This window comes from Molothrus ater, chromosome 27 (assembly GCF_012460135.2).
Source record: "Molothrus ater isolate BHLD 08-10-18 breed brown headed cowbird chromosome 27, BPBGC_Mater_1.1, whole genome shotgun sequence".
Classification (NCBI taxonomy): domain Eukaryota; kingdom Metazoa; phylum Chordata; class Aves; order Passeriformes; family Icteridae; genus Molothrus; species Molothrus ater.
In genome coordinates, this window is record NC_050504.2 from 2,531,096 (window position 1) to 2,544,049 (window position 12,954).

Below are 12,954 nucleotides of genomic sequence, written 5' to 3' on the forward strand. Positions count from 1 at the left end.
AGCCTGGGACAAGGGAAGATGTCCCTGCCATGGCAGGGGTGGGGCTGAGTGAGTTTTAGGGCTCCTTTCAACCCAAAACAGTCTGAGATTCTATGATTCTGTTACTCTATTAAGTGTTTTTAATATTGCTAGTAGAAAAAAGAATGGTGCAGTTGGGGCTGTTCTCATTGACCCTGAGCCTCCCTTCTCTCTGGCACCCACTTGCATGTCTCCTTGGGGTCATGGGAAAATAAATTCATTCAAGGATGTGATTCTGCCACTGGGCTTGAAATGTCTCTTCTGAGATGCCATGAAACACACATTGGAGACACAGCCTCCCACCTGCAGGCGGCTGGAGCAGCCTTTGCTTCATGCAGAGTTGCCCGTGTTGTCAGCTCCTTTTAGCTGTGTCCTGTGAGGAACAGAGGGTGACAACAGCCTGTAGGCAAGATCTCTACACACTGGTGGCTCTTCTGGAGCAGGAACAAATGGCAGAGATATTTCCACCTACCTATCCAGCTTAGTCCATCCATCCATCCATCCATCCATCCATCCATCCATCCATCCATCCATCCCTCCATCCATCCATCCATCCATCATCCATCCATCCATCCCTCCATCCATCCATCCATCCATCCATCCATCCATCCATCCATCCATCCATCCATCCATCCATCCATCCATCCATCCATCCATCCATCCCTCCATCCATCCATCCTCCTTCCCCCAGCCCCAGTCTGTCACTCACTCACAGAACCATTAAGGTTGGAAAAGACCTCCAGGATTGTTGTGTTTGACTGAACACCACCATGAGCTAAATCATGGCACCAAGTGCCATGTCCAGTTTCTTTTTGGGCACTTCCAGGAGTGGTGTCTCCCTTGCTTCACTAAGCAACCACAGCTCTCCTTATCCCTCTGGCCACCAGCTCTATGAAGGTGCCATGTCCTGTGGTTAGGAGAAGAAGAAATGGGTTTTCTGCAAGGAGCCAGCCTGGAAATTTGATATGTAAGAGTTATTTGCACAGGAAGGCACATCTCTGTGCTTCACCCTTCTCTGACTTAATTTAGCTGTGGATGTTCAGAGTGAGAATGCCTCCACCTGAACTGGCTGTGTGCCAGAAATAAGTGCCAGAATCTGAGTTTGTGTCCTATTTTTACATGTTCAGTACACTTAGGTGTGGCAGCAGATTCTGCTGCCAGAATCTGAGTTTGTGTCCTATTTTACATGTTCAGTACACTTGGGTACTCTTCAAATTGTCCAACCCATCGTGTTAATTATGGCTTTAAAATGCTGGTATCTTTTGAATGGCTATAAGAGGCCCCTAAATTATAGATCAGATGGATTGTAAATGTCTAATTATGGTTAAATGAAACCTCACTATCATCTGCTCTAGAAAAGGAATAAAGCTAGCCAGAGAAGAATAAGAAAAAAAGAGATACTTTTGTTCACAGTAATGTAAAAGAAAATGTCAAAATCCTGTGTCACTGTGATCAGCCATTTAACAGATGTATGGTCTTGACTTACTTAATTGACCTTACTTTTAAATTCTTATTTTTATTCTGGTTTTATGTGTAAGCACCAATGATTTAAGTGGAATAGATGTAAACGTATGAAATAATTTCATAGAAATCAAACATATTGCCCGTTGAAGGATATCCTATCAGAATTGTTTAGTTGAAATAACAATCAATAGAGTCTCATAGATTTGTTTATATATCCTGCTTTTACTGACCATCTAGAAACACAAAAGACTCTTGAAAGCAGGTCCTGATGTCCTTTATCTTACATCCTGTCCTTTATTTTACATTCAGGTCCTGATGTCCTTTATTTTACAAATTGGACATCGTGCTCATTCTCGACTTCAGGAAAGGTGCTTAAAAAACCCTTTTCTTTTAAACTGTTTTTTCAGAGCCCCTTTTACCTCCCTGTTTCGGAGGGTGTAAATGAAAGGGTTCAGCATGGGAATAACCACAGTGTAGAAGATGGAGATGATGTTGCTCTTGCTGGGTGAGAATGCAGCTCCAGGCTGAGCGTACATGAAGAACACTGTCCCAAAGAACAAGCAGATTGTCACCATGTGAGAAGAGCAGGTGGAGAAGGCCTTGTGCCTGCCTTCAGCTGAAGGCATTTGGATGATTGTGGCGAGGATATAACCATAGGAGACAAAAACCACCAGGGCAGTGCCCACAATTATTGGTCCACACACAGCCAGCATTACGAGCTCATTGACAAGGGTGTTGGAGCAGGAGGTGTGGATCACTGCAGCAACTTCACAGAAGAAGTGATTTATTTCCCTGTGCCCACAGAAGGACAGACTGAAGGTGAAGCCTGTCTGGATGGTGCAGTTGATGCAGCCTGACAGATAAGAGCCCACCACCATGAGCACACAAAGCCTCCTGCTCATGATGACCTGGTAGAGCAGTGGGTTGCAGACGGCAGTGAAGCGATCGTAAGCCATCACAGCCAGGAAAAAAGCTTCTGTTGTGCCAAAGAGAGAGAAGAAGAACATTTGGGAAGCACAGCCAACGTAGGAAATGCTCCTTCTGCCCAGCAAGAATGCCAGTGCTGCCCTGGGAGTGATGACAGAGGAATAACAGATGTCCAAGGTGGACAGGTTCTCCAGGAAGAAATACATTGGGCTGTGAAGGTTGGGGTCCATCCTGATGATGAGGATCATGCAGATGTTTCCCACCACAGTGACAAAGTACATTGTGGAGAAGAGAACTGAGAGAAGGACTTGGGATCCTGGGTGGGATTTGAACCCCACCAAAATGAACTCACTTATCCTGGTGTGGTTTTCCATCTTTGCTTTCCAAAAGGAAGTGAGGATGCAGTGGATTGCAGATAGTTTGCCTGGAGAAGCAATTGTATGAGAAGACAACAATATATGATATCATTATATATGATATCAATACATATGATATCAATATATATCAATATATATCTCAATATGTGATATCAATACATATGATATCAATACATATGATATCAATATATATTATATCAATATATATCTCAATATGTGATATCAATATATATATGATATATGAAACATAAGAAATATAATAAAATTAATGCTCATTATAAATTATATGTATTAATTATACAAAATAATATAAAATAACATTTTAGTATTTAAAATATTAATATAATGTAAATAATATCTATAGCTATAATATTAAAATTATTAATTAGATATAATTAATTAAAATAATATAGAGGATATTAATATCAGCGTTCATATTAGTAATAATATAAATAACAAATTAATATATATCAATATTGTTATAATAGTTATGATTGATGTACAATGTAATATATTTTATATAGTATATACCATAATATATTAATTATATTCTATTTATATTATTATAAAATAATTATTAATTAATAAATTAAATGGGATATGGGAAAAAGTATAAAATTTATTGATATATCATATCTGCAGATTTTTGTCAACTATTACAGGGTAATTTGTATGCTAATAATCCTATAATATTATCTTCAATATAAAGAAACATTCTGCATGCAGCTTATCCAACCTATTTTAATTTAATAAACTTTACAACCAACTAGGAACAGACATTTCATGCTACAGTTGAAGACCTATTTCAGATTAAACTGGCAGAAAAAAAATTCACCCTAAGATTGCAACTAACCCACAAGATTATTCTCCCCTAAACAAAAGAACAAGGAAAAATGCTACTTCAGATGATGCAAAACAATTGAAAATATGAGACAAGAAATGTTTTAATGTAGATAATTGTTTTAAAAAATTCCAACTCTATTATTTTCTAAAAAGCTGAGTGACAGAAATGATATTTTATTTGCTTTGCTGTCATTTCCATTAGATCCTTTTTCTTAACCAGCATGTACCTAATCTTTTAAAAGCATCGAATTAATTTTTAACAATTTCTCCAGCTATCCCTCCATGGTCCTTGAAATGCAGCCTCACCTCTAGGTACCCTCAGAAGGTATTTAATATATTTAATCCTTTGTTCTATTTAATCCTTTGTTCTTATTTACCCACGAGTCTTAGGAAAGGGAAATAAATTTGGAGAAAGATTTTTTTTTTGTGTAACCTTGCTCATCAAGTATTTTTGCTACTTTTCCTGGGGATTTTTGTGTGCAGAGAGCTCAGGTTTAGGCAGTCAGGTCAAGTATCCAGTCAAAGCCTTTTCAAGCTTGTTGTCCACAACTTTCACAATCCCTAAAGCTTCCCATATTGTCAAAAGAGAGAAATAGATGCATCCACATTGTGATTCTTCTAATGCCTCTTCAAAACAGGGGAAAAACTGTCCCTGAGAAGTAGCTGTTTTTGATAAAAAAATTAATAAAGCCAGCCAGAAGAGAATAAGAAAGAAAGAGATACTTTTGTCCACAATAATGTAAAAGAAAACATCAAAATCCTGTGTCATTATGGTCAGCCATTTAACAGATGTGTGGTCTTGGCTTATGTCATTGACCTTAGTTTTAAATTCTTATTTTTGTTCTGGTTTTATGTGTAAGTGTCAATGGTTTAAATGTAGTAGATGTAAACTTATGAAATATAATTTCATAGAAATCAAGCATATTGTCCATTGAAGGATATCCTACATCCTATCCAAAATTGCTGTGTTGAAATAACAATTACTACTGCTTGAAGAAAATGCTTTTTTAAAGAGAGTAACAAACACCTCAGCTAAGAATGAAGATGCTGGAGATACTTTTTAGCCAGTGAGAAAGGAAGATTTTTGATTCACCTGAGAAGTCTCTGGATCTGTCTGCCCCTTGATTGATCAAACAGAAAGTCTAGAATGCAGACACATTAAAAACTGGCTTCCTGATAATGTGCTTAATTTCCAGAAGAGCTAACTGTATACATAAGCCCTGATTACTACATTCTATATAATGAAAGAAAGAGCAAGCAGAAACTCTTAATCCAGTTCTGTCACCACAATCAACAAAGCAAAGCTCAGATTTCACACACCACAATACACACATACCTCACAGTACAGTTATTAAAGCCAGGTTTGGTTTTTTTTGGAATTCAGGTTTCTTGAACACATTGCCAAAAAATACTGAACATTTTTTCTACTCAGCTGATTTTTCTCTTGTAACCAATACATCACTGGCCTTTCCTCTGACTGCTTCTAAGAGCATTCTCCTTAGCATGTTGCTTATATATACTTTAATAAGTGTACATAAAAAACACCAGGGATTCAGTTTCCAGAGTCCTGGACCTTCACAGCAAACATCTGAAATCTCAAATGAGATATTTTTCCCTTGTGCCATTTTCCTTTGCCTGCAAAATAAGAAAAATATAAGGAATAAAATAACAAACACAAACCATAAAGTGTAAAGCTGTTTCTGTGTGTCTTCTGCCCCTACTTTTTTCCCTGCTTCTTATGCAGAACCCTTCCTGCCCCTTGTAGATTTTTTTTTTCTGCTAAACAAAACACTGTGGACCTAATCAAGACCTCATTAACCATTAGAATCTGCTTCCTTGTGTTGTAGTTGAGACAGAGACAACACAAAGCCACACACTCCATTTTCAGAAGGCTTCTAAAACTGGTTTTATTATAGCCTGCATGTTTTTTATACATTCTTACCAAGCTCATAAGTTTACACTTTCCTCATTGGTCACCAGAGACAAACAAAGTGCTCATTGGTACAGGCAGTTGATGTTTCTCTTATTTTTCCTGCTTTCTTTCTTGGTTTCTCTGTCAAGGACCTTGGTAGGAAATTCTTTCAGGGGTAAACATGGATCCTCTCATCAAACTGCTCTCTGGCTCACAGAAGTCACTGTAAAAGCTCTTCCAGATTATCAAAATAGAACAGACACCCTTGCCTTCTCCCCAGGCAATAATGCTTCTTTTCTCTGAACAAAAGCAAGTTTTCACACAATGTGTTCTCTTCTCTGACTCCAGGAGTGCACTCACCTCTGAAACTGAGGAGTCTGGTCCAGGCGAGGGCCCAGCCTCTAAGGGAACCCTGCTCTGGGGTCAGCAATCACCCCAGGAAGGGAAAAACCTCTCCCAGCTCCTGTTTGGGTATCTCACACACCCCAGGACATGGCTGCTTTTCAAAAAGCAAACTCGCCTTCTTCTCAGCACAGGAGTGTCACGTTTAGTTACAGCAAACTACATTAAATTTTCTTTGTTTTGGCATGTGGTTTTAAATAAATCTGCATGAAATAGATGTTCCTGTTCTTGATATAATGGCTTCCCAAATTTTGTGACTGAAAATTGATCAGTGTCTTCTAAACCAAGACTATCTCACATTTGCATACATTCCTATCAGTATATCTTATCTGCAGGCAGACAGTGAGATTAAGAGAAAAGGAAAGTTTCTCAAAAGCTGAGATTGGACTTAGTTTTACCTTCTTTACTTGTGGGTAGTGACTTATTTGCAGTATTTTAAAGGTGCTTGACTTTGTGAAAGTGTTTATTAGGAAAACTTCCAGAAATAAGCCTAGATGCAAGAGGGAACTTGCATTCTCAAAAGGTTTGTGTAAGACTTTTCTGTATTCTCTCCTTCCCTAAGGAACCCCTGTTGAATAGGTTATGAATTATTTGTTTCAGGTTATCTAAGAATATTATTAATAGTTTACATAAACCCCATAATAATTGGATGATAATCCTCTTCACAGTGTATTTGAAGGATTTCCCTGACATTATTTCAAAACAATCACTTCAGATCAGTGCTTTAAAACCAGTCAATGTGTGTAAAGAAATCACTGCATTCAAGGAACTTCAAACCTTGCAAAATTTCAATTAAAAACTCATGAAGGAGTTGTGGAGCTGAGACAGAGGCCAAGTGACAGTGCAGCTGCACCATGTGAATATTCACATTATACCTTCTCTAATGCCATATCAGAAACATTTTCTTCTTCAGAGGATGGTCCCTTTTATCCTACACCAGGAATCTAAGAATGTTACAATTATCCATCCTTTTCTGCTGCCTATCTCTCTCAAGGGATAATCACAATATCTTGGACTAAATTAATCACATCTAGCTGATTTTCACATGCATTTTACAGTGTTTTCTGGACTCTATTCCATCTAGAGCAAACAAATCTGGGCTTTATTTTCCAGCATTTCCAAACACCTTTAAAAACAGAGCAGTCATTCAGCTGGAGACTTTTAAGAAAGGGTGACAGCATAGATTCTTAGGGGGAAAACAAGCAAAAAAACCCCAAACCCCCACACCTCATGTCAAAACCATAGTATATACATAAATATATCAAGGTTTAGTTCAAGAAATATGAGCAGTGGTTGCATGAATTAAAGTTTGGACCTCCTGACTTCATCTCCTCAGCGCTCCCAGGGGATCTTCATGAGCAAAGCCCCTTCTGTGGGACTCTTCAGTTGATTTCTTTGGTGTCTCTTCTGCAAGTAAAAGTCTTCCTCGTGGCAACCCTGACTTCCTTGTTTCTAAGGCAATATATGAGAGGATTCAGAAGTGGCACAACCACCGTGTACAGGACTGACACCAGCTTGTTGGCACGATAGGTGTACATGAGCTTGGGGTGGGCGTAGGTGAAAAGAGTGGTGGAGTAGAACAAAATCACCACGGCCAGGTGGGAGCTGCAGGTGGAAAAAGCCTTTTGCCTCCCCTGGGAAGAAGGAATCTTCAGCACAGTGATCAGGATGCAGATGTAGGAGGCCAGCACAGTGCACAGAGGCAGCAGGATGACCAGCAGAGCCAAGGTGAAGTCCACGAGCTCGGCCAAAGAGGAATCGCTGCAGGAGATGTTCAGGAGGGGGGAAATGTCGCAGAAATAATGATTGATTTTGTCCACATCACAGAATGAGAGTCTGGCTATAAAGCTCAGCTTGATGGAGGAGGTGGTCAAACCACACACCCAGCAGGCAGCCACCAGCTGAGCACAGAGCTTGTGGCTCATGATGAGGGGGTACCTGAGGGGTTTGCAGATGGCCACAAGGCGATCGTAGGCCATCGCGGCCAGCAGAACATACTCAGTGCAAACAAGAGTCACAAAGAAATGCAGCTGTGCCATGCAGCCCTGGAATGAAATCCTTTTGTCACGAGACAGGACATCTGTGATCATCTTTGGCTCAATGACAGAGACATAGCAGATCTCTAAGAAAGACAGATTCCCTAGGAAGAAATACATGGGTTTTTGCAGGCTGTGGTTATTTCGGATGGCGAGAATGATAAGGAAGTTTTCCAACACAGTTAATAAATAAGCCAGAAGTAAAGCAGAGAAGAGAAGCAGCTGCAGTTCACCAGTGGTTGGAAAACCCAGGAGAATGAAATACGGGACTTTGGTTTCATTCCTCCCACCCATTCTGCAGAAGAAAGATGAACCTTATCCACCTGCAATAAATTGATACAATGACACCTGACTACCAGGCTTAAATTCATAGCCATAAGTTACACAACCACTTAAAGACTCTGCAAAAGCTCAGTCATATTTTTTTTGGCTGGGTTTTTAGAAATGAACTTTGTGAAATTTATCTGTTCAATTCAGAATGTTTCATTTTAAAAATTAAAGCATCCTTTTTAATTTACATTTCGTGGAGATAAATATACATTACAAAACTTTGTGAAATTTATGTGCTCAATGCAGAATTTTTCATTTTAGAAATTAAAGCATGCTTTTAAATTTACATTTCATGGAGATAAATATACATTACAAATTTACATTTCATGGAGATAAATATACATTGCAAATCTCACCTTAGACAAATAATGACTGATGCTAATATATTTTTCATCCAGTATAAAGAAGTGACAGGTCATGAGCTTATAGAAAGACATTCACATTTCCAATGCTTTAGTTTCTACATCTAAGCATTTCTAAAGTTATATTTTATATTTTCCAGGAACTCTAAGAGAAGTGTGAAGCACCACAAGGCTATATTCATTTTTAAAATAAAAAACCTCTCCAAACACACCTTAAGGAGCCCACTAGAGGTTTCTGTATCTGGCTCTGAGCACACTTACATCTACACAAATCTATTGAGATGGTACACAGAGATCTCAGATACAGCATAAGTGCAAGCAAATTCCAATTCTAGGTCTGGTTTGTTTGCAGCTAACTCAGATTAATCCTTCAAAAAGAAGAGTGGCTCAGCCTGTGCTGCTAAAACCAAAACTGTTCTCAACCTTCTGTAGTGGGAATCCAGTGGTCCTGCAGAATGTGATCAGTAGGGTACAGCTGGATGTGGACTGATATGTCAGTGCTGTGATTTATACCAGCACAGAGAAATCAACTCTTTATTTACCTGTGGTGTCTCAGGAGGTCTGATTCAGAAATTGTAGTAGCCTCCCAATGGAAGCAATCACAGAAAGAGGAGGGATGTTATTGTTTCCTCTGTGATTCCATGCAGAGCAGAAGAAACTCTGAAGGCTTTTTTCCTGAGACACTGAACAATGAAAGAATAGCAGCTGTTGTCTGCTCATTTTTATAGGGCAGAGGAAAGTAAAAACACACCCTGAGGCAGAGGATATGGCAGTCTTTTACCAAAACGTAACCTAGAAAAATATTTTAGTGCCCAAATCTAAATCAGTGACCTTAACTGATAATCACATTTGGAGTGAGTGATTTTGGATAAGTGTAGTTTCACCCACACTGGAGTTATGTGTACAATCTTCAGAGACACAAATAGCCAAGTTATGCATTTTCTGAATTTTATAATACACTGCAAATATGTTCAGAGCAAAGGGAGGATCAGAGTTAACATTGATCTGTCCCCTGATGAGGTCAGCTGCCTCCCAAACAGAGCTGAGGAGCTGCTGCAGGACTCTGTAGCATGAAGAGTACAAAACCTGATGTGGTCCCCTCCATGCTGCCAGGGGGGAGCAGCTGTTTGTAAAATCTCCCTCCACTTGGTCTCATATTAATTAGATATCTTCCTTAAGCCAGAACCATGACTAAAATTACATTCATACAGTGAGAATATTGGGAGTTTAACATCTAGGAGAGCTGGAATTACAGAAGTTATTTGGCTGTTGGGGCATAGTTTGATTTATTTTGCAAACATGTAAGAATCTAGTGACATTTGACATACCCTATGGTGTGCTGCTGAATTCTAACTTCTGGCCAAAGCCACATGTGCATGCTCAGGAATGTAAGGGCATCTCATGAAGAAGACAACTTTAAAATAATGTCAGTGCATGGAGAAGGGAGAGTAGTGTTAGTTCTTACCTCATTTCTGTGAGGCTGGTGAGGGTCCAGCTACCATGGATCAATTTTGGGATCCCTGCAATTCAAGGAAAATGTGGATGAACTAGAGAGGTGCTTACCAAGGCCTGCCAGGATGTGAAGATATGACTCAGGGTATGTGAAGCATGAAAAGAAGTTACTGAGTTTGCTCAGTATGGGGTTTTGGAGGCTGTGCTGTGGTCTAACAGTGACAAGCTATAAAAGGGGATAAAAACAATGATTTGCAACTCAGTAGCTGCTATTTAGGCCATTAGATGTGAGGTCAGGGCAGTGCTTAAACAGCTTCTCTGAGAGATTTTAGTACCTCTGACATTTTCAGCTCTCAGCTAGACCAAGGCACAGCTGATGTAACAGAGACATGGGCAGAGTTGTGCTATAAAAATATAAATTATAAATATATTCACATGTGGAATAGTGCACCCAGCTCTTGGCTCCCCAGTGAAGAGTGACATGGATCCATTCCCTGGATAGAATTGAACACATTGCTTAATGTTGAAATCTGCTCTGTGGGTACCTACAGCCAAATTCACTTCCCTAAACATCCATTTCTGTTGCAGTTTGAGGTGCCACAGACTTTTCCACTTAACATCCAGATCAAAGAATCATACAAAAACTTGGGTTGGAAAAACAGCTTTAATTCCAGAATATTTTAACTGACTCTGCTGTCACAAACATATTTCAGGGTGGTCAGGTTTTTCAGGGACTTGTGAAGTCAAGCTTTGCAAAGCTCAGAGATTTCATGACCTTTCTGGGGCTGTGTTGTGGTGCTTCATCACTCTATCTTATCTAAATTTAATTTGTTGGAACAAGTTCCTGTTGCTTTTGTCTTTTCAGTCATGCCCAATTAAGAATTGCCTCTACCTCCTCTCTAACCCTCTTCAGGTGGTGGCAGACTGCAGCTAAAAACCTCCTCAACATGATCTTTTCCAGACTTAAAAAACTGCTCCCATCTGTCTCTGGGTGTGCTCCCACCCTTCTGTCATTTGGTAACTCTCTGCTGGAATGTCCATTTTGTCCTTCTCCTAGAGGGAAGTGCCAAACTGGACACAGTAATGTTGATGTAATCCTGGGTAACAAACAGAGCCCAGGATCATTTACCATCAGGCCTGCTGGCGCAAGATTTTGTGTCTGTGTGTTAAATTACCTTCACATTCTTCCTGACCCTCTCCTTTGAATGTTCCTTTAGGAAAGATCTGTGTTTAGGCAACTGATTGTTCTCTCAGTGCTTATATTTCCTTAAGTAATGTAGAAGGACCACAGGAAAATAACATTTAAAAATCAGGAGGCTCATTTAGCATTTAAAATGGAAATTGAATGGTGCAAATTAACTCTCTTCCCCAAACATAAATGTTTGGTTTCTGAATCTGAGCTACTTCCCAAAGTTTCATTTGAAGTTAATGAAGAAGAAACTTCTCTGTGGTGGTTCATGGTCTCCTATCACAGCTATCTAAAGTGACTGGTTTTATCTGAATTACTGAAGTTCCCATCCTCGTTCCCATGAAGAAAGTTGACATAACTATTTATTTGGTGTCTCAAGTTCTTGAATCCTAGTTTCATATTCAGTTGAATCAAGGTCAGAATGCAATTTTATTCTTTGATGCATACCCAAAAAATACATTCAGAGAAGACAATTATGTTTATTGCCTTTTCCACTCCTTGGGAATGATGAGTGATGTGTTCAGTTAGAAAAACCTTTTACATTCACATAGATTCAGAGATTTTAGCTGAACATGCAGATTAACTCCAATAACCAATAACCCTTTCTGTCAAAGTAAAAATCTTACTAGGTTTTCATAGGATTCAGACACATTCAGCTGGAAGATCATCTCCCAAGCATTCATTAGTGATCAGAGGCAGAAACTCTGGAGAGAGCAGTCCTGCTAAACAAGACCTTCAGTAAAGTGTCCTTCACCTCCTGGTTCCTCAGGCAGTAAATGCATGGGTTTAGCATTGGGGTGACAATGGTGTAAATGATGGAAACCAGCTTGTTGAGATCCCTGGAGCCTGCGCTCCTGGGCCGAGCGTACATGAACAGAGTGGCTGAGAAGAAAATGATGACCACAGCCAGGTGAGAAGCACATGTGGAGAAGGCTTTCTTCCTGTTCTGAGCCTTGGGGATGAGCAAAACAGTTCTGATTATGCAGGTGTAAGAAACAATGATGACAGAGAGGGGGATCAACAAAGTAAACAAGGCCGAGATGAAATCCACCGTCTCGGCAAGGTGCCGCTGGGCGCACGAGAGGTTGAGCAGCGGGCTGATGTCACAGAAGAAGTGGTTGATGACCCCAGGCCCACAGAAGGAGAGCTGGGAAATGAAGGAGACCTTGAGCACAGCTATGAGGAAGCCAAGCAGCCAGGAGGCCGCGGCCAGCTGCAGGCAGGCCCTGTGGCCCATGGCAAGGGCGTAGTGCAGCGGGGCGCAGATGGCCACGTAGCGGTCGTAGGCCATGGCGGCCAGCAGGACACACTCAGTGCACACCAGGGCGATGAAAAAGTACAGCTGGGCCATGCAGCTCATGAGGGAAATGTTCTTGTTCCTCACCACCAAGGTGAGCAGCAGCTTGGGAACGGTGACTGAGATGTAGCAGGCCTCAAGGAAAGCGAGGTGGCCCAGGAAAAAGTACATGGGCTTGTGGAGCTGGGGGTGGGTGATGATCAGAGTGATGATGACCATGTTCTCGGTGACAGTCAGCAAATACACAGCCAGGAAAATGACAAACAGCACAGCCTGCAGCTCTCTGCTGGTGGGGAATCCCAGGAGGATGAACTCATGGATGTGGGTATCATTTTCTTGTGCCAT

At 40.3% G+C, this 12,954-nt stretch overlaps 3 protein-coding genes across 3 annotated transcripts; all 3 read right to left on the reverse strand.

Annotated features, from left to right (window-relative positions):
- Positions 1-1,841: 1,841 nt before the first annotated feature.
- Positions 1,842-2,786, reverse strand: LOC118696497 (olfactory receptor 12-like). Its single transcript, XM_036398651.1, has one exon. The coding sequence runs from the start codon at positions 2,781-2,783 to the stop codon at positions 1,842-1,844; it is 942 nt and encodes a 313-aa protein (XP_036254544.1). The 5' UTR covers positions 2,784-2,786.
- Positions 2,787-7,325: 4,539 nt separating this feature from the next.
- Positions 7,326-8,273, reverse strand: LOC118696498 (olfactory receptor 6Y1-like). Its single transcript, XM_036398653.1, has one exon. It carries the CDS (start codon positions 8,271-8,273, stop codon positions 7,326-7,328), a length of 948 nt encoding a protein of 315 aa, XP_036254546.1.
- A 3,721-nt stretch (positions 8,274-11,994) lies between these two features.
- Positions 11,995-12,954, reverse strand: LOC118696499 (olfactory receptor 6B1-like). Its single transcript, XM_036398654.2, has one exon. The coding sequence runs from the start codon at positions 12,952-12,954 to the stop codon at positions 11,995-11,997; it is 960 nt and encodes a 319-aa protein (XP_036254547.1).

Coding starts and splice junctions, on each gene's coding strand:
- LOC118696497 (XM_036398651.1), bottom strand. CDS start 2,783: ATGGAAAACCACACCAGGATAAGTGAGTTCATTTTGGTGGGGTTCAAA.
- LOC118696498 (XM_036398653.1), bottom strand. CDS start 8,273: ATGGGTGGGAGGAATGAAACCAAAGTCCCGTATTTCATTCTCCTGGGT.
- LOC118696499 (XM_036398654.2), bottom strand. CDS start 12,954: ATGGCACAAGAAAATGATACCCACATCCATGAGTTCATCCTCCTGGGA.